Source organism: Leishmania mexicana, chromosome 25, assembly GCF_000234665.1.
Source record: "Leishmania mexicana MHOM/GT/2001/U1103 complete genome, chromosome 25".
NCBI lineage: Eukaryota > Euglenozoa > Kinetoplastea > Trypanosomatida > Trypanosomatidae > Leishmania > Leishmania mexicana.
The window spans coordinates 558,587-581,920 of NC_018329.1; the positions used below are offsets into that span (position 1 = coordinate 558,587).

General features: G+C 55.2%; 6 protein-coding genes across 6 annotated transcripts; all 6 read right to left on the reverse strand.

Moving 5' to 3' along the window:
- Positions 1 to 2,470: 2,470 nt before the first annotated feature.
- Positions 2,471 to 3,256, reverse strand: LMXM_25_1443 (conserved hypothetical protein; the record flags this gene model as incomplete). Its single annotated transcript, XM_003876151.1, has 1 exon — positions 2,471 to 3,256. One exon carries the CDS (start codon positions 3,254 to 3,256, stop codon positions 2,471 to 2,473), a length of 786 nt encoding a protein of 261 aa, XP_003876200.1.
- A 4,165-nt stretch (positions 3,257 to 7,421) lies between these two features.
- Positions 7,422 to 8,195, reverse strand: LMXM_25_1445 (conserved hypothetical protein; the record flags this gene model as incomplete). The annotated part of the gene is made up of 1 exon (XM_003876152.1): positions 7,422 to 8,195. One exon carries the CDS (start codon positions 8,193 to 8,195, stop codon positions 7,422 to 7,424), a length of 774 nt encoding a protein of 257 aa, XP_003876201.1.
- Positions 8,196 to 8,783: 588 nt separating this feature from the next.
- Positions 8,784 to 10,103, reverse strand: LMXM_25_1450 (peptide chain release factor-like protein; the record flags this gene model as incomplete). Its single annotated transcript, XM_003876153.1, has 1 exon — positions 8,784 to 10,103. One exon carries the CDS (start codon positions 10,101 to 10,103, stop codon positions 8,784 to 8,786), a length of 1,320 nt encoding a protein of 439 aa, XP_003876202.1.
- A 579-nt stretch (positions 10,104 to 10,682) lies between these two features.
- Positions 10,683 to 13,004, reverse strand: LMXM_25_1460 (conserved hypothetical protein; the record flags this gene model as incomplete). Its single annotated transcript, XM_003876154.1, has 1 exon — positions 10,683 to 13,004. One exon carries the CDS (start codon positions 13,002 to 13,004, stop codon positions 10,683 to 10,685), a length of 2,322 nt encoding a protein of 773 aa, XP_003876203.1.
- Positions 13,005 to 14,205: 1,201 nt separating this feature from the next.
- LMXM_25_1470 (cyclin) lies at positions 14,206 to 15,135 on the reverse strand (the record flags this gene model as incomplete). Its single annotated transcript, XM_003876155.1, has 1 exon — positions 14,206 to 15,135. The coding sequence occupies one exon, from the start codon at positions 15,133 to 15,135 to the stop codon at positions 14,206 to 14,208; it is 930 nt and encodes a 309-aa protein (XP_003876204.1).
- A 5,744-nt stretch (positions 15,136 to 20,879) lies between these two features.
- LMXM_25_1480 (calpain family cysteine protease-like protein) lies at positions 20,880 to 22,997 on the reverse strand (the record flags this gene model as incomplete). The annotated part of the gene is made up of 1 exon (XM_003876156.1): positions 20,880 to 22,997. One exon carries the CDS (start codon positions 22,995 to 22,997, stop codon positions 20,880 to 20,882), a length of 2,118 nt encoding a protein of 705 aa, XP_003876205.1.
- Between the last annotated feature and the right edge of the window lie 337 nt (positions 22,998 to 23,334).

Consider the following 23,334-nt stretch of genomic DNA (forward strand, 5'->3'; position numbering starts at 1 on the left):
AGAGGTTGAAAAAAAAAGAGAGGCCACCGAGGAAGGGAGGCGCCGCAAATCCACAACAAAACGCGAAAAGATATTTTTCGTTTCAACGTCTCCACTCTGCCACAGAACACGAGCTTAGCGCCACTCTACCCCCAGCCCTGCCACAGGCCCCCACACCGCGTGGCGCCAAGCAGCCGTAGACACGCGTTGCGGCAACGCGCCGACCCAGTCAGCTCAGCGCGGCCTCCGCACCACACTCTCTGCCCACCCACCGCCACCCCGCAAGGTCGCCCCACAGCCCCTCCCACCACGCCGCTCGCCACGTCGCGCATCCCTCGGGGCGTCTCGGGCTCCCCGCACCGGGAGGCGCTGAGGGGCGGGTGGGATAGGCTCGGGTCATGCCGGCATACTGACTACCATGTGGCTCGCGCAAGCACGCTCGCAGCCGCAGGCCTCCCCCCACGCGGCGCCGCCCACGACATGACCCGCCGACACTCGTAGCGATAAATCGCTCCGGCTTCGCTACGTCGTAGGTCCATGACCCTGGCACCACGAGAAGTGGTCCGGCCGTTGACAGGGATAGGGGGAGGGGCTGGCTGGCTTCCCCGCAGAGAGTGGGTACTGAACCACGGATACCACGCTGAGGAGGCCGGCATCGGTCACTAAAAAGACGAGAGAACAAAGAAAAAGATCGCGGAAGAGGTGGCAATACGATCAACCCAAGATAGAAGAAGAGAGAGGTCATTCATCTCAGGTGGAAGAGCACGTGAGAGGGAGAGAGAGAGAGAGGCGGTGACGCAAAGGGAAATCGGGAAGTATTGGAAGAAACAAAAAAAAAGAGACTATCAGCACACAAACTCTTGAGTTCCCGCCCGTGTTCACCTGTAAGTTCTTGTTATCCAGGGTTGTCTCTCTCTCTTAGCCCTTCGCCTTTGCAGATCCCGTGCATCATCGCTGCCACTTCTATCCGTCGTGAAGGACGAAGAAGTGGCGCAAGGAGAGACTTCGCAAAGAAGCGTTGGGTGAAAGGATGCATAACACACAGAAACCAAGGGGAAAGAGGCGGAAGGCGTAGAATCTATTCTTGTCTGAGAACAAGGGATATGTATGCAGGCGTCTACATATATGGGCTGATGAAAGCGTTGGGGAACGTGAAATAGCAGGAAAACGTACGACCTGAAAAAGAGCTATTCGTGATAACCCAGGAGCGAATCACAAGAATTCAAAGAGAAGGGAAACAAGCAAATTTCTGCCTGACATCCACACGAAGCCACGGTCACACATTGCGTGTCCATCCGTAGACCGAGAGGCGGAGAAAGAAGGGGCTGTTTGACGTTCCAAATCTGAAGGTCAGTCACGAGATCTGCCGGACAGATTCCTCTTGCACGTACGTCCAACTGCATTCAAACCTTCCCTATTTGTGAGGCGCAGGTGGTGGTGGAGGGCAACACGCGTGCAAATCCGTCTTACTAGCCCCCTCTCCCAGTGTGATGTTACGCTCATCAAAGAAAAAAAAAGACTTGCGTCATACCCCTGTGGAGGAGGTGGAAAAAAAAAGAAAGAGGGAAAGAGAGAGACAGGGGACCGGACAAGTACTACACAGGTGCTATGTAAAAGAGGGACTTAGAGTAGGCGAGAGGCAAAAAAAAGGAAAAGGAAAGGAGGAAACGAAATATAAAAAAAATAAAAATAATAAAAGCAAAGGCGCAGGGAGGAAAGAGTAAACATTACGGGAGCTAAAATGTGCAAGACGAAACACACACAAAAAAAAAGAAAAAAAGAATGAAAAGGAAGAGGTGGGGACAAGGGAAAGGATCGCTGCCTTTTTTTTCTTGTTTCGCATTTTTCTTTTTTTTGGAGGGGGAATTTTGCGTGATAGAGAAAAACCGCATGCGGAGACTCGCAGTGGGGGGGGGCATGGTGGGTGGTCATTGCAGTGGGAAGAAAGACCGGACACAGAAAACACAAAGAAAGAAGAGCATCCACACAACGAGAAACAGAAAAGCGCGCGCGAAAAAAAAAAGAAAGAAAGAAAAAGAAAAGGGAAGGAGCGTGGTAGTGAGGCAAAGCAGTATCGAAGAAGGTGCGAGATGGCGCGAAGAGTGAAGGGATGAAAAGAAGAGGTAAAAGGAGGGGGTGGGATATCACAGAAGAAGATAGAAGCAAACAAAAGGGAGAAACAGCGGAGGGGGTGGGGGAATGCATATGTAAGGAAGAAAAATCAACCAAGAGAGACACACACAAGCGTGTGTATGCATTTGGCAGCAGGGGGAAAGACGGAGAGAAAAGGAAAAAAGGAAAGACGAAGGTGTGAAGAAGTTCCTTGTACGGCCCCCATCCTCTCCCCAAACTGCGCCTCTACCAGGCACTGAGGAGAAGGAAGAAAAGGGGGAGCGGACAAGACACTGTCTTCGCTGCATGCTCGGATAGTTTCATCTTACCAAGTCACTGTTCCTTTCACTTCTCTGCTCATCAGAACTTGCAGGTGCAGCTACCCGCAGGGCTGCTGTTGCGTGATGCAGGTTCTCCGAAGCACCCACTGCTGCCATTCCTTCTCAGCAGCCTCCTCGATCGCAGAGGACCATGTGGTGCTAGAGGAGGTAAATGAAGGCATCAGCTTTGATGATCTACGCACTGCCTCCTCGCCCGTCAGCGTCTCTCCTGTGAGAAGGTTCAAGTACAGAACAACTGGCTTTTGAGTTGCTGAGCGAGGGGGTACGAGTGCCGTCGTTTCTTCGGCGCACGCATCATCACATAGCCACCCCAGCACCTCCACGATGTCCAAACCTCCGAAAACGTACGGGCGGGAGGGGGTGAGAAGACCCAAGCGCACGTGCAGGTACAGATTGCCGTTCCCGCTGCTTGCTTCATCAAGCACGCTGCTGTCCCTTGCGTTTGTCGGGCTGTCGTCAGCCATGTGCAGACGCTTTCGCTGGCAGTAATGCGCTCGCGCCATGGACAACGGAGCCAGACGAGGCAGCCTTGTGGAGAACGAGTCAAGTACGACACGGTTCCACGCCAGTGACCGCCTCCGGAGTGTCAGAGGCTCAGGCAGAAGCTGACTCAGGGTGTACTGGGGCATAAAGGAGGATTCAGCGGACAGTGCATGATCTTGCGGAGCGGTTTCCCATGCACTGATCAACGGTCCGAGCAACGCCGCTCTGCGCTGCGGCTGAACCACCACCCAGTCGCCAACCTGGAGGTCGCAGTCGGCATCAAAGTTGGGCAGGTAGCCGTACATGTCCACCAACGAAAGGAACGGTGGGATTGCTGTCATTGTGCGGAGAAAAAGAAAACAAAGCAAGAGAAGAAACAAACAAAACTAGGGGTGTTATCAAGATATCTGGTAGGTATTGGACAGAGTGTGGATACCAGCGTGTGTATGTGTATGTGTGCGTGTATGTGGATGGCTACTGAAGCCACTAACAACGGTAGAGGTGGTATATATCGTGTATTGATCAACCGCGACTCGCAAAGACGATCGCCTCAGGCAGTGACGTGCACGGACACTCAGAGAGACAATCCTCACACTTTCTGCTTTCTCCCCTTTCCGTTTTCTGCGCGCACAACAGAGGTAGAGTGGAGCAGAGAGGGAAAAAAAAATTCACTTGTCCATTACGGGTGGTGGTATTGCGTACTACTTCCCTGACGAGAGAGAGCGCGTGCAATGCAAAGATGGAAAAGAAAAAAAAATGGGTGGAGAAAAGAGGGAAAAGCAAAGTGCACCACAAACAGCGAAGACAAGAATGAAAAAGAAAAAAAGGAGGGGGCAAACGAAATCGAAAGTTCGAAGAAAAGCCGACAAGAGACCTGGAATATGCCGTGAATGCGTGAGTCGATACGTTTGAGGCAACGCGATAGACAGCAAGGGGGAGGCAGAAAGAGATCAAAGCAAAATGGAAAAGGCGCCCGCACGTACACGTACACACACACACGGCAACCAGTAAAGAGAGAAAAGTGAACAGGGAAAAAAAAAGAATGAAGGAGATGCAGACGAAGAGAGAAAACAAGAACAAAACAACAAAAAAATAATATATATATATATATGCAGCTAAAACGGAAAGGGCAACACAAAGGGGAGGAGGGATGGAGCAGATCAATGGAAGAAAAAAAGGAAAAGGATAGAAAACAGTGCAAAACAAATAAGATAGAAACAGCGATGAAATTAAGCACTGGAGAAAACAAAAAAAAGAATTGTGTATGGGAAGAGAATCACTGAGATACACGAACACACGCACTCGCCTGTGTCTGGCAGAACCTTGCTGAGTGAACGGTGTGGGGGATTCGCTGTTACTGCTCCACCCAGCCACAAGGTTGCTGCCGACGCAACTGGAGAGGAAGGGAAAGAGAGTGAGTGCACCTCTGGCTGATCTGTAGCCGTACGAACGATGACGAGGAGGAAGAAAAAAAGGCTCAGGGGCTTTGCAGTGGCAGTTCGTGTCTCACAAATGCTAGCTTTGCTCCACACCACACGCACACACAGAACGTACAGGAGGAGCACCCTGCAAACGAGTTTCTTGTTAAGGGGTGAAGAGAGGCGCGTTCGAGGAAAGCGAGAATGGGGAGTAGTATCGTATTTTTGTGTGAAACGGGCTATCCTCTCGATAGGGATCGTCAGCTAAATGGAAAGAAACAAGCACACCAAAAACCGCGAAAGAAAAAAGACGCGAGTGGCAAAGAGGCGGCTGAAGCGTTTTAAAAAAGGGGGTGGTGTGGAAACGAGAAAGTTGATGGTTGTTGTTTTTGTATTCGCGTTTGCGTGAGCTGTGCTTCGTGTGCGTTCGATTCGTCGACCTCGGTATGGCGGTCGTATGTGGGCGCGTGTGTGTGCCCCAAGCGTCGAGTCGGGAACCGGGGGGAGAGAAATAAGACAGAGGAGGGAAGAAAAAGAAAGCATGTGAGGTGTGGATCATTTAGCGGCACATGAGCTGGCACGCACAGACCGCAGTCGTTGCTCTCGAGTCTTCACGCCCGATTCCCGCAGTGCCAATGCGGCCCTCAGCACCGGAACACCAAAGCACGGGTAGTCTTACGTATCGGTCGAGGCAACAGCCTGTTTCAAATCGCAACTGTCGGCAAACATTACAAAACGCAGCTTTTCATTATGACGCTGTCGACGACCCTTTACACCTCTGTGTTCCACATATCATTCCTCAACCCCCCTCCCCTCTCCCCATGTCAAGGCGTTCTCCTTGTGCTGTACGTTTTCTTTTGAAATCAGCTCATTCGATAACAGGTGCGAAAGTGAACCTGAGGGCAAATAAAAAGGGGGAGAGACGGGCAACATGTGTGTGAAAAGCGGTAAAAAAAAATGCGCCGGATGGAAAAACAAACCCAAGAAGTCAGAAAGGCGGAGACGGCAGTGAGAGGTGGGAAGACACAAGACACGCATGAGACTCACTCTACAAACGGAGATCGATAAACAAAATGAAAACAGTAGCAAGCACACACCTTCCTTTCATGTACGCCTGAAAGTAAATTGGAGCGGCGACCTTGATTCCTATGAAAAAAAAAGGTGCGCGTGGCGCCCTGAACAGAGTGCGGAGGAAGCGGGTCCCAACACCAAAAAGGTTCACATATGTGCCATCCTCCGCTCTCCTGCTCTGCTACCCGATTGGCACGATGAGTGCACATGGAGTCCATGATACCGTGCGATACCTCTCGTCACCACCACACAACACGGCGACCACTGCATTCTCTTCGTGTCCCTCTCCCTTTCTTTTTTGCCTCTCCCCCGTCCTGCTCCACAGACACACAAACAGCAGCGGTCGCTTTTGAGCCTTGGGTACGAAAAGGACGGTAAAGGGGAACCTGCACATCCAAATGCGTGGGTTATGCGAAGACAGCCGAGCGCGAAGGAAGCCTGAAGCAAGGAGAGGAGCGGCGCCGACGGACACAACAAAGAGAGGGTTCCTCTACGAGAGCGCGTAGCGAATGATGTACATGGGTCCGCCGATGGCCAGCGCCACAATGAGCAGGAAAATAATCACCACTACTACCTTCTCCACAGGCTCATATTCCTCAAACGCAATCTCCCGACCCAGACGCTTGATGGCGCGGCAGATCGGGTTGCACTGCTTCACACTGGCTGGCGGTACCTCGGTGTAGTGCTTGGAGGTGTCCTGTGGCGGGTACGGCCTCCGGTTACGGTGAACAGTCGTGGCCGTGGCGTACATTTCTGGATTCCTGGCGTCTAAGCCACGGAACACCGTTTTCGATAGGATTCAGAGCTCCAGAGCGCGTGAGACACGAATCTCTCCAAGCTGCGCGTGAAGAATGTGCTATGGCTTTTGAGAGGGGTGCGTAAGCCAGATTGAGCTGATCCAGTGTTTTTCTTTTTTTCTGTCGCAAAGAATCCCAAAAGATCCCCGAGAGAGCGACGTGCGTGTGAAAAGGCGGAGTGGTGGAGCAGGAGAATACGGTGAGAACGAGTGAACGTGTGAGCGACGGTACGAGGCACTACATAAGGCACACATACACACACACTAGCGATTAAGTTATTCGAGCAAGTCGGCATGTGAGCGCCACTACACTCATCCAGAGGTACAACTGAGGGGGATAAGCGTCGTAGGTTGAGAGCGTGTGAGAGGACGTCTCAATCCCTACTGTGAAATGACTGATGTGTGTCCTCTTAGGTGACATCCTTGCTGCCTCTGTCCCTCTGCCCCAAGCGGGGGCGATCGCTGTGGAGCTGTTCAGTAGAAAACGTGGTTCGGCAGACCTGCTTGATGGCAGCAGTCAGGAAATGAAAGGGCAAAGCGCGATCACGAACGGAGCTCGTGGCGGCGTACTCAGCGGAATGGTTCTCCTCTTCCTTTCCCTTGTTTACCCAAGTACCCGCTCCCCCATTCCGTTTCTCATATGTCACCTTTCTCTTAGCGCGCCTATTTCTCTGCCGTACAGCATGAATAAAACGCCACTCTACCCCCAGCCCTGCCACAGGCCCCCACACCGCGTGGCGCCAAGCAGCCGTAGACACGCGTTGCGGCAACGCGCCGACCCAGTCAGCTCAGCGCGGCCTCCGCACCACACTCTCTGCCCACCCACCGCCGCCCCGCAAGGTCGCCCCACAGCCCCTCCCACCACGCCGCTCGCCACGTCGCGCATCCCTCGGGGCGTCTCGGGCTCCCCGCACCGGGAGGCGGTGAGGGGCGGGTGGGATAGGCTCGGGTCATGCCGGCATACTGCCTACCATGTGGCTCGCGCAAGCACGCTCGCAGCCGCAGGCCTCCCCCCACGCGGCGCCGCCCACGACATGACCCGCCGACACTCGTAGCGATAAATCGCTCCGGCTTCGCTACGTCGTAGGTCCATGACCCTGGCACCACGAGAAGTGGTCCGGCCGTTGACAGGGATAGGGGGAGGGGCTGGCTGGCTTCCCCGCAGAGAGTGGGTACTGAACCACGGATACCACGCTGAGGTGTCCCTCGTCGTCAAGGTTCTCACTTGATACGGGGAAAAAAGAGCCCGGTCCTTTGCACATATGCCCTCCACCCAGCGTGACGACTCATCCGGGCGTCCTTGGCGAGCATCGATGGAAGGAAAAGACCCGTCCAGATCGTCAGTAAGATCACCCACGAGCTCGTACGACTCGAAACAAAGGCAAAGGAGCCATAGATCATTACCTCACCAAGGTAGTTGGGGTTTCGCGTGCGGGCAAAGAAGCCGTTTGTAATGAGGCCTTTGCGCTCTCGCAGTACGAAGTATTTCTGCCCATCCGCCCCCATCATGATCGCGAGGCCGACAACGTACACCACTGTCGCGGCACAGAGAGCGGCGTTCGATCGCTCTGCGCCTTGCATTATGGCGTTGTAGGCAATCACCCAGTAAGGACCAAGCACCGCCGCGAAGGCGGCAAGGGCGCTCCCGATGGTGATCTTCACATTCCACCGTGGGTCCGGGAAGACCAGGTGCTTCAGGTACCAGCAGAGTCCGTAGCTGCCGTGCAAGGCGGTGTAAGTCGTCGCAGTCGCGGAGAAGTTTCCAGACCTCCACATCATGGCACTGCAGACAAAAAGCGTCGTGCATTTTTGAAAATTGATGACGTGAGCAAGCTTGATGCACTGTGGTCCACCAAGAAAGGAGAAGGAGAGGTAGTCACTGAAATCCATCCATTTGCGCACACACCGTTGAAATAGAGACTCCGGCGCCTGTTTCCTCGGCTCCCCCTCCACTGCGGTGCCTGACGGAGGTCTAGCACGGTCTTGTGCAGACATGGTAGAAGGTTACCCTTTGAAGTAATTTCTCTAAGAAAACGACAAACAAAAAGAGCCTGTGAAGCGCAGCGGCTCGAGAGTATCCTTGTCACCTCCTCTGTGTGTGTGTGTGTGAGTGTGTGTGTTGCTTTTTTTTCCACCGTATGCAAAGGATGTCAGAATGGCAGCAACCAAACTGCAAAATGCGAGCTCGCTACCTCCCTGCCGTTTGTGTAGACCGAAAGGACACCAGACAATAAACGAGAGAGTAACGGTAAGGGGCGAGTGAGTCCACCAGGGGTTTAACCACGATTGCACGGCAAACGCCGGAATATCCCACACGGGCCTAGGGGCCAAAGGGCAGGCACACAATGCAACTGCAGAGTACATGTACTCCCGTCCAAAGAAACCACGGAAAGGAAATCAGCCAGAGGGTTGCGCTTGCTCGGCTTCCTTGAGCAAAGGGAAAAAAGATGCCGTGGGGATTGGACATTATCTTCCTTAGTCTCTGTAGAAAAAATGCAGGCAGAAAGCTGCCCTCATAGCAGCTTGAGCAAAGGTCGCAGTAGGGTTTGCTGTTGCACCATCTGCGTCCAGTGTGTGAATCGACTAAACAACGCTACCAAAGCCGCCTTTGATGTGCTTGAGAAGCACATTCGTCACCTGCTCTCGATCGTTGATGTCGTTGAGCTCATCGTGGAGGCCCTTCAAGCCGCTGCCACGCTCCATGAAGGAAGACAAAGCATAGTCTTTCCCAATGCGGTGGTCCGTCACACGATTCTGCGGATAGTTGTACGTTCGCATCTTGTCAGAGCGCTCACCGCTGCTCCATTGGTTTTGCCACGCTTTGTGGAGAGAACTGTTCTGCTCCTTCACACGCTGCGCCAGAATCTGCTGCGCTACCATCTGCAATGCGAGCTCTTTGTTTCCGAGGGCTGAGCGGGACTGGTGACACTTGACGGATATACCAGAGGGCTTGTGCGTGAGCACCACGCAGTTGGAGCTGCTCTGCATTCCCTGTCCGCCGGGCCCAGAGCCGCGAACAAAGTCGATCTTGCAGTCGCTTTCGTGAACGTCAACCGACACTGGGTCCAGCACCGGCATCATCGTGAAAACGGCAGTGGAGGTCTGCATCTTTCCTGCGGCGTCTGTCACCGGCACACGCTGAACTTTGTGCACGCCAATCTCGTGGTGCATGTTGCGATAGACCCCTTCCCCAGAAACCTGAAACTCGTTAGAGCTGGCGGCCTCACTGCCGTCGTCCTTAACCACCGGACGCACCTTCCAGTTGCGAAACTCCGTCGCATACGTGCGATACATTTCCGCCAGCTCTGCTGCAAACAGACTCGCCTCCTCACCACCAGCCTTCCCTTCAACGTTGATATTCCAGACATTCGTCACGGACCCTACCAAATCATCAGACCCGATCCGGCGCTCCATCACCGCATTAACCTCACCCTCCAGCAACCGGAGCTGCTCCGTGAGTGTGGCGATGTCCTCCTTGAGCATGTCGAGAATCTCCTCATCTTCCCTACTGCGCACGCTCTTGGACTGTAGCTGATCGTGAAGCGTCACATTTTCATCCAGCTGCCGCAGCACCACACACACCTTCTCTGCGATGTCAAGCTCGTCACGGTACTTGGTATTCCACCTCACGTAGTCGAACGGGGAGCTATCCACGCAGTTAACAAGGGCGTTAACTTTACTGTTGCTCGCAGAGTCCTCCTGCCACTTTTCCAGCCCAATCCGCTTCTCATGAAGGCGGATCAAGTACTCGGTAACGAGAGGGTGGTGAATGGAACCGATCAGCGCTCGTGTGTTCTCCTTAAGCGCCCAGTCGCAATACTCAGCTTTCACGGCGGACAGCTTTTTGACACCGCCCTGTGTGCCGCCAGCCCCGAACAGCAGCCGCGCCGACCACCATAGCATTCACTCAGTGAAGCGCCAGACCGCGCAAGTCGAAAAGACGTCCTTCGGGGTTCTACACCTAACGAGACGAAGAAAGTGAAGACGGAGAACATTTCACTCGCAAGGCTCCCCCGGGAGGGGCAACAGAGACTGAGAGCATAGCAGAGGAGCTCAAAAGGACACACCTCAAAGTAAAGCGAGCCAAGACAGACAAGAGCCATCCATAGAATCATCTGGTCTCTGCCGCTCTCTTGCACTCGTTGCATACTGTGCGTGCGAGGAGAGTGGAGCCTCAGCTTTGTTCTCAAACGCCCCACAGGCACGTGAAAGTTGAAGGTTTCTTTTGCGGTCTTCATTTTTGCGGCTACCACCTCGAACGCGTCAGCAACGGGTATGGTACATGTCAAACGAAAAGTAGAAAAAGAAGCACTGCCGTCGAGAGAAGCAAACGGTGTGCAGCACTATGATACATTGATCGCCCACCACGTACACTATACGCACACATGATCAACATTCCGCGGAGACAAAAAAACGCAGGCCAGAAACTCGGAACATTTCGGAGAAGAAAACTGCTGAGCGCGAGATCCGCTAGCCACCTGATCAGTTGTTGTCAACAGAGTCCACAAATTCTTGGAACTGCTTGTACGTAATGTCCCCGTTTTCGTCCTCGACACCGTCGAAAAGCAGAGACACTAGTGTATCCTCGTCATTCTTGTTCATGTTGAAGTGCAGTACAGTGTTGAGGGAGATGCGAAATGTGTTGCGGTTGAGTCTCGAATTGGCACTGTGATCGCTCAACAAGCGAAACTGCTCTTGCACACTTCCCTTTCGCTGAATAAGCTTGAACTGCAGCACATCACGGAGCTGCTTGCGTCGCTGCTTCTCTTCGGAAGCGGTGGCGGTAAGTTTCAGCTGATCATTCTTGGTCATGTTTACGTTGCGGATGGACCGAGTTGTAAGGGAGGCCTCGTCCATCGACTCAGAAGAAACGTCCACAATTTGAAGGAAGTCGTCGTAGTTGATCACGCCATTGGTGCCAGGGGACAAGTTCTGCACAACCAGAAGCGCCTCTTCGTCAGTGATCCTGCAGCTGCACGCACGCAAAAACTCCTTCACTTGAACGTAGCCAAGAGTGCCTTGTGGTGCAAGCCCAAGAAATGCCTCGTTTGCCCGTGAGAACTTAAGGTTCAACTGCTGCTTCAACAGCACCACGAGACATTTGATGCGGTCCTCAGTGACAACCTTGTCAGTGCCATCGAGAATTCTCTGCGTTGCCGCGTCGAGGCCAGTGAGCAGAAATGGACGCCGGTAAATTTCGATCACCTGACCTACATGAAAATCATCAGGAGTGAAGGGTACCGTGGTCCCATTCGGCATGTCCTTACGGTGCGCTCCCTTTGCAAGAAATCGGCCGCCCAACATGCCAGAATTTTGCTTCGGCTTTTCGAAGATCTCCAGCTCCTTTGTTTCACAATGAAACGAAACCACAAACTCTCTGCTTTCGTCGCCGGCAACAATTGGCTTGGCAAGCTTCGCTGAAAACTTTATCACTCGACCAGATTCGCGCTGCGCCATCTCATCGTCGACCCTTGCCGGCTTGCCAACCAAAGAGAGCCAGTTGCTCCGCGTTTCACGCTCGCTACCGAACCCGTTCGGCGGAGGGGGGTAGAAGACCGAGGTCTGCTTCTTCTGTGTCTCAAAAGGGGCAATATCTATAGCGTCCCTGATGATTATCTGGTACTTCTCTCTGACATAATCGCGAGTGAAAGAGTCACTGTCGTACACATAAAATGGCTTCCCGTAAATCATATATGTTTCGCCGACTTGAATATCCTCGGGGCACAAATAATCGTTTTTCATCAGCTTGCCGTAGGTATGCTGCTGATACCTGCTCTGCGTCAAGTCGGCGGACGGGTGTGGGATTCGCTGGCGGTGAATCAAGATCGGTCCTCCCCATCGGCCGCTGTTCTCTGGCCTGCGTTCGGCAATCTCAATTGTGTTGTTTTCCAGAAATACTCTAATGACACAGTAGTGTAAGTCGCCGCTAAGGTTGCCGCGATCATCCCAGAGCGCCAGATAGGTTAAATGTTCGTTGATCTTATTCTTCAAGAACTCCTTCGTGATCGCGATATCTTCCGTAGAATGCTTTGTGTAAATACCCGTTAGCTGTTGCTCGATGGCGCGCTTGCGGTCCATATCGTCCGAGGTCACAACTCGTTTCGTCGACCTCTCCGCCAAGGCAGCAGCTGCGCGGCTGAAAGAGTCCTGCGGAATGCTCTGCACATCCGGAACGTCCCTCTCCAGAACCTCGCGAAAGTAACAGCGACTCCGTTTGTCCATATCGACGATGTAGAACCTCTGGCCGTAAATCTTCACAGAATCCCCGATTCGAAAGTCACTAAGAAGCAGCAGATCATCTGGGTTCCGCATGTCTTTGGGAACCTGACGACGAGAAAGGATTCTTGACTCACCCAAGCCGCTGTTCCTCTGGCCAATTTCAGCGATAGAAAGACTGTCATCCTTTACAAAAAAGCTGATGCACACCTTGCGCACACGCTCTTTCTCTGCGCTACTCTCTGAAACATCTTCAGTAAAGTACCCCAGCATTCGAACGACAAAATCATCTAAATCCTCTTTGGTGAAATCCTCAGAGAACCACCCGTTCCATACAGCCGCTTCGTCCTCAGCAGCAGCCTCAGCGGCGGTACGAGACTTTTCGAAGGGTTCGCCATTGTAGCAGTATCTGGTGTGCGGTGCATGGTCTGTTTTCCTTTCGAGAAGCAAGTTATGGCTTTTCCTCAATGTGCTTCGATTGATGGGGTCGTCGTGAAAATCGGCACCGATTGCCAACGGCAAATTCTCGCTTTGCGGTGCATGTGCAAAGAGCTTCTCCGGCTGCGTTCGAGCAACACTGTTCTTCATGTTTGCTACGTTGCTCAACTGTCAGAGCTGCTTATCTACTCTTTGATGATCTACTCCTATTGCTGCGTGCCGGCTCAGGTGTGTGTATGCCTTTGCAGACGTCAGAGCTTGACTGTTTACAAGAAAAAGCAAAGGATTGAATTCTGTAATGGACTACAATAAAAAGGAGAGCAGCATGACGATCCGAAAAGTGTAATGAGAGCCCTCGGCGTTGACGACACCAGCCAGCAACAAACCTTATTCATGAGTTTTTTTTTCCGCGGCACACGCTTTTGCCTTTCAACACCTCTATTTCTCTGCCGTACAGCATGAATAAAACGCCACTCTACCCCCAGCCCTGCCACAGGCCCCCACACCGCGTGGCGCCAAGCAGCCGTAGACACGCGTTGCGGCAACGCGCCGACCCAGTCAGCTCAGCGCGGCCTCCGCACCACACTCTCTGCCCACCCACCGCCGCCCCGCAAGGTCGCCCCACAGCCCCTCCCACCACGCCGCTCGCCACGTCGCGCATCCCTCGGGGCGTCTCGGGCTCCCCGCACCGGGAGGCGGTGAGGGGCGGGTGGGATAGGCTCGGGTCATGCCGGCATACTGCCTACCATGTGGCTCGCGCAAGCACGCTCGCAGCCGCAGGCCTCCCCCCACGCGGCGCCGCCCACGACATGACCCGCCGACACTCGTAGCGATAAATCGCTCCGGCTTCGCTACGTCGTAGGTCCCTGACCCTGGCACCACGAGAAGTAGTCCGGCATCGGCACGGATAAGGAGGCTGCCTGTCCTCTTCACAGAATGGGTACTGAACCACGGATACCACGCTGAGGTGCCCCTCGTCGTCAAGGTTTCTTCAGATGCTGTAGTGGCAAAACAACTCGAGAATCCGCAGTGAGGATGAAGTCAAGCGACGCCACCCTTTTGCGTTTCTGTCATAGTGCCCTGTTTTGAACAAAAGACCGAGAAGGGTATGCCGAGTAATAGATAAGTACGGCGTAAAACAAGAAAAATGGTAGGGTATCACCAAAGATTACTCACTTTTGACTGATCTAAGAAAAAAGACTACCCTGAAAACATGAGCTGTGTAAGATGAAAAATATGACATAGATTCAGAAAGAAAACTAGTCAGTCTAACTCTATAGTGCACTGTAAAAAAAAGCGAGTTCCACGGTTGTGACTTTACTACGAAAGTAGGCACTACGAGATCAATCCTTCACGCAGAAGTTGAAATGAAAGGAAATTCCAAAGAAGCTACGTAATCGTGCTCGCCAGAAGAGTATTTGCGTCGCAGCGCCTGAAGGCGGGAAGAGCCACTGCACAAACGTTGAGTGAACGGGAGAAGCTGCTCAGTGACAGGCTGAAGCTCCTCAAATCCAATCCCCTGTGCAAACGGAGATACCTCGATCTCCCAGAGACCTTGGAGTGAAGTCGCCCCCTTGGACCTGTTGTAGCGAATCAAAAACGCCCCTAAAAGAACAGCCCCTGCCGCAATCCGCGACGGAAGGAACTGGAGGAGTGGATAGCAGTGCGCGGCGCTCTCCAAAAACAGAAACGTGGCGTGACGCTCTGCGGTCCCCATGCGGCAGGTGTCCAACAGTCGACAAGTTATCGGATACGTCGTGGGAACAGTAAACTTAAACCGGAGGGTGGTCACAACGTCGAACTCCATCTCGATGACCTCCCCCGAGGTGTACGTGTTAGCTGTCACAGCAACACAGTCACTCACCGTTGGCGGCCAGATTTCTTCGTGCTTAGACGCAACCAAGACAGCTGTAATGCCCACCAGTTGCAGCTTTGTACGCGGGATACTGTAGATAAAAAGAAATCTATCAATGATATCAACGGCGAGAAAAAACGTTTCAGGATGAAGTTTGAACTCTGTGATGACATCAACCAGCCAATCTATCAGGATTTTACGCATGCGGTCAGTGACCTCCGACTGGCGGTCCATGTACATCCGCTCACTGTAAACCGTGCGCTCGACCTCCAAGAAGTATGCCAAGATTTCGGAGCCATATTCCGACACAAAACGTGATTCATTAGTCAGCCGTTTTGGGGGTTGAGCAGCAGGCTTGTGATAGTGTTCGCGAACTAGATTGGTCTGGTTCGAGAGAGGAATCCTCGTTCGCAGTGGAACCGCCATTTCGACCGCCGTGCTTCTATGCTATTGAGGGTGCTGCATTGTTGTAAGTAATTACAGTTGTGTTGAATAAACAAGAAAAAGCAAATAGGGTAAAGAGTAAGAGTAGAACGCATCGCTCAAACATGTCAAATGTGAATTCTCAAGAATGCGGATCACAGTGGCTACCCTGGATCCCTCCCTTACGGTTGTAACTCTTGCTCTTTTTATTTATTTTCGTTTTTCCAGGCATTTACAGGCTTGCTTCAAGTGTGACTATTCATTTGCATACGCTAAATCCATCGAATGAGTCCGTTATTACACAGGATAGAAATTTAATACATCTTTGAGCACATCACCTAAAAGTTGCAAGCTTCCATACGAGGGAGTTCAGCTCTCTGAAACTTTAAAAATCAGATTCAGTTTCTCACACTTCACGCCCATTGTGGCTGACAGCACCTTCTTCCCACAGTGTCCCTGCCCCAAATTCCGGCCTCGCAGAAGACGATGGTCTTCCTCTTTTCCCCTCTCGATGTCTCCGTCCGGTCATAAAGCATGAACTAAGCTTCACACTACCCGGGCTGTCGCAGCCCCCATCTTGTGGTGCCAATCAGCCGCAGACACACACTGCGGCAACGCGCCGACTCAGCCAGCTGAGCACCGCTTCCTCACACATACACTCCATCAACTCCCTCGCACCACTCCACAGCCGTCTCCCACCATCAAAGCCCCCATGTCGCGCATTCCCTGCGGTGGCGAAGGCCCCAAACAAGTATGCGATGAGGGCTGACGATACTTCCCGGTCAGGTTGACACTTCGATCACCACACGAGTGGCACAAGCGCGTTCACAGTAGCACGTCTCCGCGACACAACGCCATCCAGGACATAACCGCCGACACCGGCAGCGACAAGTCGTACTAACCTTCCTGTACCTCAGATACCTCGGTCTGAAACCACCAGAAGTTCCCCGGCATTGACGGGCACGGGGGGGGGGGGGCTGCTTGCCTTCCAAATGGGGCGGCCACAAAGCCCGAAAACCACGCCAGGGCACCCACCGCCCCAGCGCTTTCTTGAGAGGCTGTGGGAGCGAATTCCTTCCCCCCCTATTTCATCACACATTCGGCGGTGCCCTCGCGGAGGAATAGCCCACCCCCTTCCAGTTGAGGATACCCAACCGAAGCTTCAGTCTCTTCAAAAAATTGAAAAGCCATGGGGGCGTCCCCGACGTTATTCTTCTAGCGCCACGCGAAAAAGAAAGACATGACCACCGTCACCCTCGCCAATTTCATCACACATCCCGCCCTCTCTTTTCCCCAAGCGCCGCTTTTTTAACCCCATCACACCCACCCCACTGCACACAAGCAAAGGCGACCACCCAGCGCAAGCAAACAGAAAACCTTACTTTTCTCCCTTGACTCTTTGTTTCCCTCAAAAAACATCATCTCTTCATTTTCCTTTGCCGCGTGCAGCACCCACAGTCACCCTCGACTTAACCATGGTAATTCTGAGAACTTTAACGCCACCGAAGCTTTCCGGGTCAGAATCCGGTGCCCTTTTGGCAAAAACTACGAACACGCGGCGGCTCTTGCTTCCTTGGCAAAATGGCCAAATATGCAAGCAATTGCTTTCGCCTATGAAAGCGGCCATGCGGATACTGCCCCCCCCCCTTGGCGGTAATTTTCGAAACGCGGAAGACCGCATCTCATGGGATACCCCTTTGCAACCGCACCGGGAGGAAATGGGCAGCGTTACGCAACCATGCGCCAAGGGTAAAGTGATATTTTTTCCCGATGGGACACAAAAGGAGACCCGGCAACCAGGCCCGCAAGGGCAGAAAGACGACCATGGCCCTTCGGAGAATTTTCTTGACTTTTCCTCGCCTCATAAAAAAGCAAAACTCGACGTTTTCCTTTTTTTGGGAGGGGGGGGGCCGCGGGCGTCGCCACCGGTGAGTAAAAAGGCCGCTTGAAGTAAAAGAAAATTGGAACGCTGAGGACGTGCGAACTCCGAAAAGCTCTTTGGCGCACGCCGGTCTGCGGTCATGAACGCCTTAAATGCGACCGTCTTTACCAAACCAGCGTAACTGTAGAGCTTGCTGCTCCAGCATATTTTTTCAGAGTGGGATGGTTAACAAGCCTTTTTTTCACGAGCCGCCGGCTTTTGCCTCCCGCCCCTTTTAGCGCCCCCCGGCACCGCCGCGGGAAAACAGAAATAATGACAGGGGGTAAAAGTTACTATTTTACCTTTTGCAAAGACGTGGCGTCCTTGTGGCGCGCTTTGTCCGGGGGTTGGTTGCGCGGAAGGAGTCGAAAAACCGCTCGCCAGCTTGATGGCCGGGTCCCCTGCTGGTAAGAAAAACGGCCCCGGCGGCCCCGGGGAAACAGCCCCCAAGCCCCCAGAAGCCCAGCCGCAACGTTTTCCAAAAGCGGAAAGAAACGCGTTTCCTCACAGAGCCGGAAACGTCGCGCGAGAGCCCCCCGCCTCGGCTTTTTCCAGCGTCAGGGGGGGGGGAGGCGAGCGGGGCAGTTTCGCGGCGGGGTCCCGGGCATCATTCAAAGGACCGCAAGGGACCGCCAAACCCCCCCCCGGCACCCCATAGCAAATTCGCGCCCGCCCTCCTTCGGAAACACTAGAAGTAAAAGTTTCACCACAACTTTAAAGATCAGTTTTGATTTCCGAGCCAAGCTTATAAACAGCTGAGTCCGTTCACCGGTTTGCGACAATACGACGACGCATGGTCGCCGCAGGTTTCCGAAACGTGCCGCCCCAAAGGTCCCCACCTAACCGCCAGCTGGTTTCGTTGCCCGCGTGGTTTTTCTTTCCCGGCGGCCATCAGAACCTTTTGCGAATTCTGCCGTTTCTCGATGGGACCAGTGGGGCGCCCCATCGGCCGCATTCGCTGGCCAAACCGGGTTTTCGCCCCCGCCCACGTTTTCCAAACAACGCCGCTTTCAAAGAAGTCGCCACAGCCGTTATCACCACACCCTGCGTTAGCCTTTGGAATAATCATCTTTTTGTTTAAACACGCCACATTCCAAGCACTCTGTGTACGGTTCAAAAAAAAAAGGATAAAGGGGGCGGGGCCGCTAGAGCCCAGCGCCTCCAATTTTTAAGAGGCCAAAACCGACGCCACGGAAAGCGATAACCCAATACGGCCGCCCATTAAAGCCACAGACTCCCACACCGCGTGGCGCCAAGCAGCCGTAGACACGCGTTGCGGCAACGCGCCGACCCAGTCAGCTCAGCGCGGCCTCCGCACCACACTCTCTGCCCACCCACCGCCGCCCCGCAAGGTCGCCCCACAGCCCCTCCCACCACGCCGCTCGCCACGTCGCGCATCCCTCGGGGCGTCTCGGGCTCCCCGCACCGGGAGGCGCTGGGGGCCGGGTGGGATAGGCTCGGGTCATGCCGGCATACTGCCTACCATGTGGCTCGCGCAAGCACGCTCGCAGCCGCAGGCCTCCCCCCACGCGGCGCCGCCCACGACATGACCCGCCGACACTCGTAGCGATAAATCGCTCCGGCTTCGCTACGTCGTAGGTCCATGACCCTGGCACCACGAGGGGTGGTCCGGCGTTGGCCTGTGGGCGTGTTTTTGTGGGGGGGTTTGGCTTCCGCCGGGCTGCGGGGCCGGGCGGTTCGCGCGGGTGGGCGCGGTGGGCAGCCCGGGGAGGGGGTGCCGGGGGGTTTGGGCTGGGGGCCACGAACGGCCCCCCCTGCCCGCGGGTTGGCCGGTCGCGCGGGGCCACCCGGGCCCTGTCGGGGCGCGGAGGGAAGGGCGGGTGGGGAGCTGTTTCCAAGGGAGCATCCCCCCCCTAGACCTTGGAGGCGGCGTCGCTGGGAGAGGCTGTTCAAAAACGGACGCGCAGCCCTGGGTGGGGGGGGGGACCGGGGGCACTGGTGATTGCCCGTCAGCGATGGTGGTGTTGGTGTCCGCCTGGCCCTGGTCGGCCAGACGCTGCATGAATGCCGCCGCCGGGAGCTCGGTGAAATCGGTGATCTCCAGGCTGTAAAGGCGATGCTTGCGAACGCGCACGGGTGCCAGCGTTGTGACGCCACAGAGGACAACGCCGGCTACGACGTGCTTCGCGCCGTGTGTCTCGCACAAGAAAGCGAGGAGCTGGTTACTGGTCGGCAGACGCCGCCATGTTGGGCTGGTCAGGCTGCTCGCCGTCCTCGCGCGGCTGCTGGCTGCACGATCTTCTCGTCCGTGGATTGGAGAGGGTACTTGTAGTACTCCGACTGCAGCGCAGCCGTGCATGGGGCCTCACGGTTCGCCACCTGCGCCTTGCGAGGCTCCACATTAGCCGCGGATTCACGGGTGCTGACAATGCAAAGGGAGCACAAGAAGGTGGCGTGAAACCCTGGCGAAGCAGGCAAGTCCAGGGCCGCTGAGCTGGGGAGACGCGGCGACTCAAATGATGTGCTGCGCGCCTGTCAACAAAGACGGTGTGGCAACGCACCTTGCAGGGACCAGCGCACGAAGGGGAAGGGGTGAGGGTGAAGTGAGGAGCAAGTAGGGAGGAGTGCACGGTGCACTATGGGGTAGACGCGGCGTTCCTCACAGTCGCCGAGGCACCGTGCTTGGTGATGTGTACACATGCAGCCTGGGAAAGGCGCGGGGGCAGCGCGACGGAGACATGAATGGGGGAGGAGGAAGAGGAGGGTCCGTCAAGAGAGCTCGCGGTGCTGCACTCGCGCCACTCCCTGTTCTCCCAAGTCTGTCATACTTCGTGCCATTTCTTTCGCTTCCCGCGGACACACGCGTGCAGAGGAAGAGGGAGACGGAGACTCTCGGCTGCTCAGCGTACGCGCAGATATACACGGACACGTAACCAAACAGATGAAAAGGGACAGAAGGGTGGGGGGAGATTCGACGTTGGTAAACAAAGAACATCAGGTGTAAGGAGTCCTAGTCGTAGGCGTAGGAGGGTGGGGGACAGGAGGGGGAGGAACAGCAGCAGCAGCAGCAAACAGAGAAGGCGATGACGATGCACTTCAACGACTCCACACACACACACACACGAATATAGTTGCCCACTTCAGCACACTGGACAGACAGATTGGCACCCCTGTCCGTGCGTGTGTGTGCTGTAGGCCTCTCTCTACACAAGAGCACCGCGTCAAGGCTTGGCAAGCGAATCATGGAGAAGATGTATGCAGGTAGGCGAGGAGGGAGAACACCTGGTTGATATCATGTGCTTGCATCTCACGACTGTTGAAGACATGCGAGGATGGGAGGAGGGGGTGGGGAAGCCAGGGAGACTGGCACATGGATACGTGTATGAAAGGAAAAATGGGTAATTAGAGAAGAGATGCCATCCGGGCGCGTGCGTGCACCTCTACGGTTTTGCGCACGTGCTGACACGGTGGGACGGGGGCGGCTCGAGCCCACGCGTACCGGCAGAGATCCAGTAGAATCAAAAGAGTTGTGCACGCTCGCAGAGTTGGGCACGGTTGGCGTATGACAGGGAGTCGGTGCGGGTCAGGGTGGCAGCGCGGGGTTGGGGGCGAGGTGGGTGGGGGGAAGAACAGCGAATAAGGAGGCCGTGGGCTTTTCCTCACCTCGTCTGCCTGCGGAATTTATACACAAGTACGTGAAGGTGGCAGTGGGTGCTGGGAAATCGACGGCAGCAGACGAGTTCCCGGTATGAGAACCACGACGGGGCACTCACGCAAGACACACACGCATGGCCTTAAAGACAGAAGAGGAGATACTGGTGCACCAGTGTACACTACACGTATATGTGTGTGCAGGATCCACTTCTCACACCACCAGCTCGAACTCTGCGTTGTGCTGCTTCTTGCCATTGCGCAAGTTGTCGCTGCGGTAGGTGCGAAAGACGTTGTTGCCGTCCTTGATCTGGTACAGCGTGGTGAGGCTCGTCAGCGTGCCAGCGTCGAACGAGGCCACATTCTTGAACACCGCGTTGTTCTTGTCAAGGCGCACAATGTTCACGACGACGTCCTCGCTGGATATCTTGGTCTGGGTGCGGAGCGCGATGACGTACTTCTTCTTTGGAACGTTGTTGCCGGTGCTGCTTTTCATGCGACGCGGAATGACCAGGTACTTGCGGGCCTTTGTGAACTTATAGTAGAGGGAGACAGAGCGAGACTCCTGGAAGAGGTATTCGGTGCTCGGCTCCTCCGGGTTCTCGCTGGAGTTTGCTACCACCTTCTGCTGCGAGCCGTTGACGTCGCCCTCTGATATGCTGATCATCACGCACGCGTACTTGCTGTCCGGGTCGCCGGCCGCCAGCCCGCGGCAGTCCTTCTGGTGCAGCGAGATGTACGCCGGAAACTGCGACGTCTTGCTCACGATGATCAGCAGCGCGGTGTCGCACACAAGGTCCTCAAAGCTGCCGAGGACGCGGTAGTCATACCACGAACGGAACCAGTTGCCACGGCGGAAGCACACGGAGCCGCTGTCGAAGAACTTAGACACATCGCGCCACTCCATCCAGAAGATGCCATCCGCCTTCTTCTGAGGACGGCAAGCGAGCTTGATGAATGGGTAGCGGTTCCACAGCGGACTGTCATCGCCCCAGTCCCCGGTCCACTCCACATGCGACCCCCACGGGTTGCGGATCTTCAGCATGCACAGGTGGTGCAGTGGGAAGTGTTTCACGTCCAGCACCGAGTACGCGTGGCCGATGCTCAGGCCGGCCTTCTCAAACAGTGCCTCACAGTGGTTTGCCGGGAGCTGCTTACTCGCCATCTTCAGGGCGCCCTTCGACGGGGTGGAAATACAGATCAAGTACTTCTTCTCGTTCCACCGGTGGAGGGAGTCGAAGAGCCCCTTCTGTGTCTTGGCGTCCGTCTGCGCTGTCCGCCACATGTTGCCGAAGTGGTAGGCCGGGAAGCCGGTGAGGTCCTCGAGGGCTTGCCACGGGTATCCAGCCACGATCGCCTGGTACGAGCCGAAGGCCTTCGCGTAGGCCTTCTCTGAGAAAGACACCCACAGCTCGTTCGGGTGGTTGCGGTTGCGCGCGAACACCGGCAACAGCTGCACGCTGGGCAAGTACGAGTCGATGATGATGGTGCGCCACCACCCGCTGATGTTCAGGTTCACGCGCCACGCACCATGCTTCTGTTCCTGGCTGCGGATGCAGCAGCCGTGGTGGTTCTTAAAGATCCCCTTGATGGCGGTGTCGTGCTCAGCCAGCGCCGCAAGCGCGCAGAGGTAGTAGCAATCCCCGAGCTGACCCTGGCTAATGTCCTTGGGCGAGATGTTGCCGAAGAGACGAATTTTCGGGTGCCACTTCTTCGGCAGGAAGTCTTCGGGGCGACGCCATGCGATCGTCTCCGGCCGCTTCAGGCACGAATCCGGCTCGGAGTCGATGCCAGGGCGGATCAGCGACTGCGAGGTCGGCGGAAAGGACGTGTCAACGTACTTCTTGCCCTTTCTCCGCGCCACCTTCAGGAGCCGATTTTGGTTGTTGACCTTCGGGTTTTTCTCGCGCAGCTTGCGCATCTCGGCGAGGTCGGCGCTGATCTGCACCGCCGCCTTCTGACGTAGCTTCTGCCGGTCCGCATCGGTGAAGGGGATGCCGGAGTACTTTACGTTGAAGCCGTTCACCTCCTTGGCTTTCACCATGGCCTTGGTCTCGAGCGGGAACACGGACACGGTCGCGGTGCAGGCGCCGGAGTCATTCTTGCGCACGAGTTCCGTGTCGCTCATCGCGACGATGTTAGAGCCACTGCCAAAGTCGGCTGTCACCTTCTGATAGTCCTGCGTGTCGTTGTAGAAGTACCAGGTATCGCCCTTGACGATCTTGAAGAGGCGGCCATCATTGAAGCACGGGGTGGCTTTGCCGGAGACAAGAGGCTTGCCGAGCTTGTACTCCGGCTTCGGATCACAGCAGGTGCAGCATCCGTTGCCCATCTCCCTGACCTCCCCTGTGAGTGGACCACCTCACTCTGCGTGCGACGCGCGTCCCTCTCACTCTGTTCCTCTCGGAGGAACAGCGACCGCGACAACGCAGCGACCGGTAAGTGTGGTGATCTGCGCTGCGGCAAGATTGATGACACACACACACACAGAGGGAGAGAGGGAGGGGGAGGGGGTAGACAGGCACACTCACTCCACACACGCCAACACAGACAAGACCTAAAAGCGAAGAGCGTCGAGGGAGAGGAGGGATGGGGGGCGGCGGCTCTGATGACGCATCGCGTGGGTGAGCGATGATGCAGTGGATAGACGCGAGAGCGAGCGAGCGAGC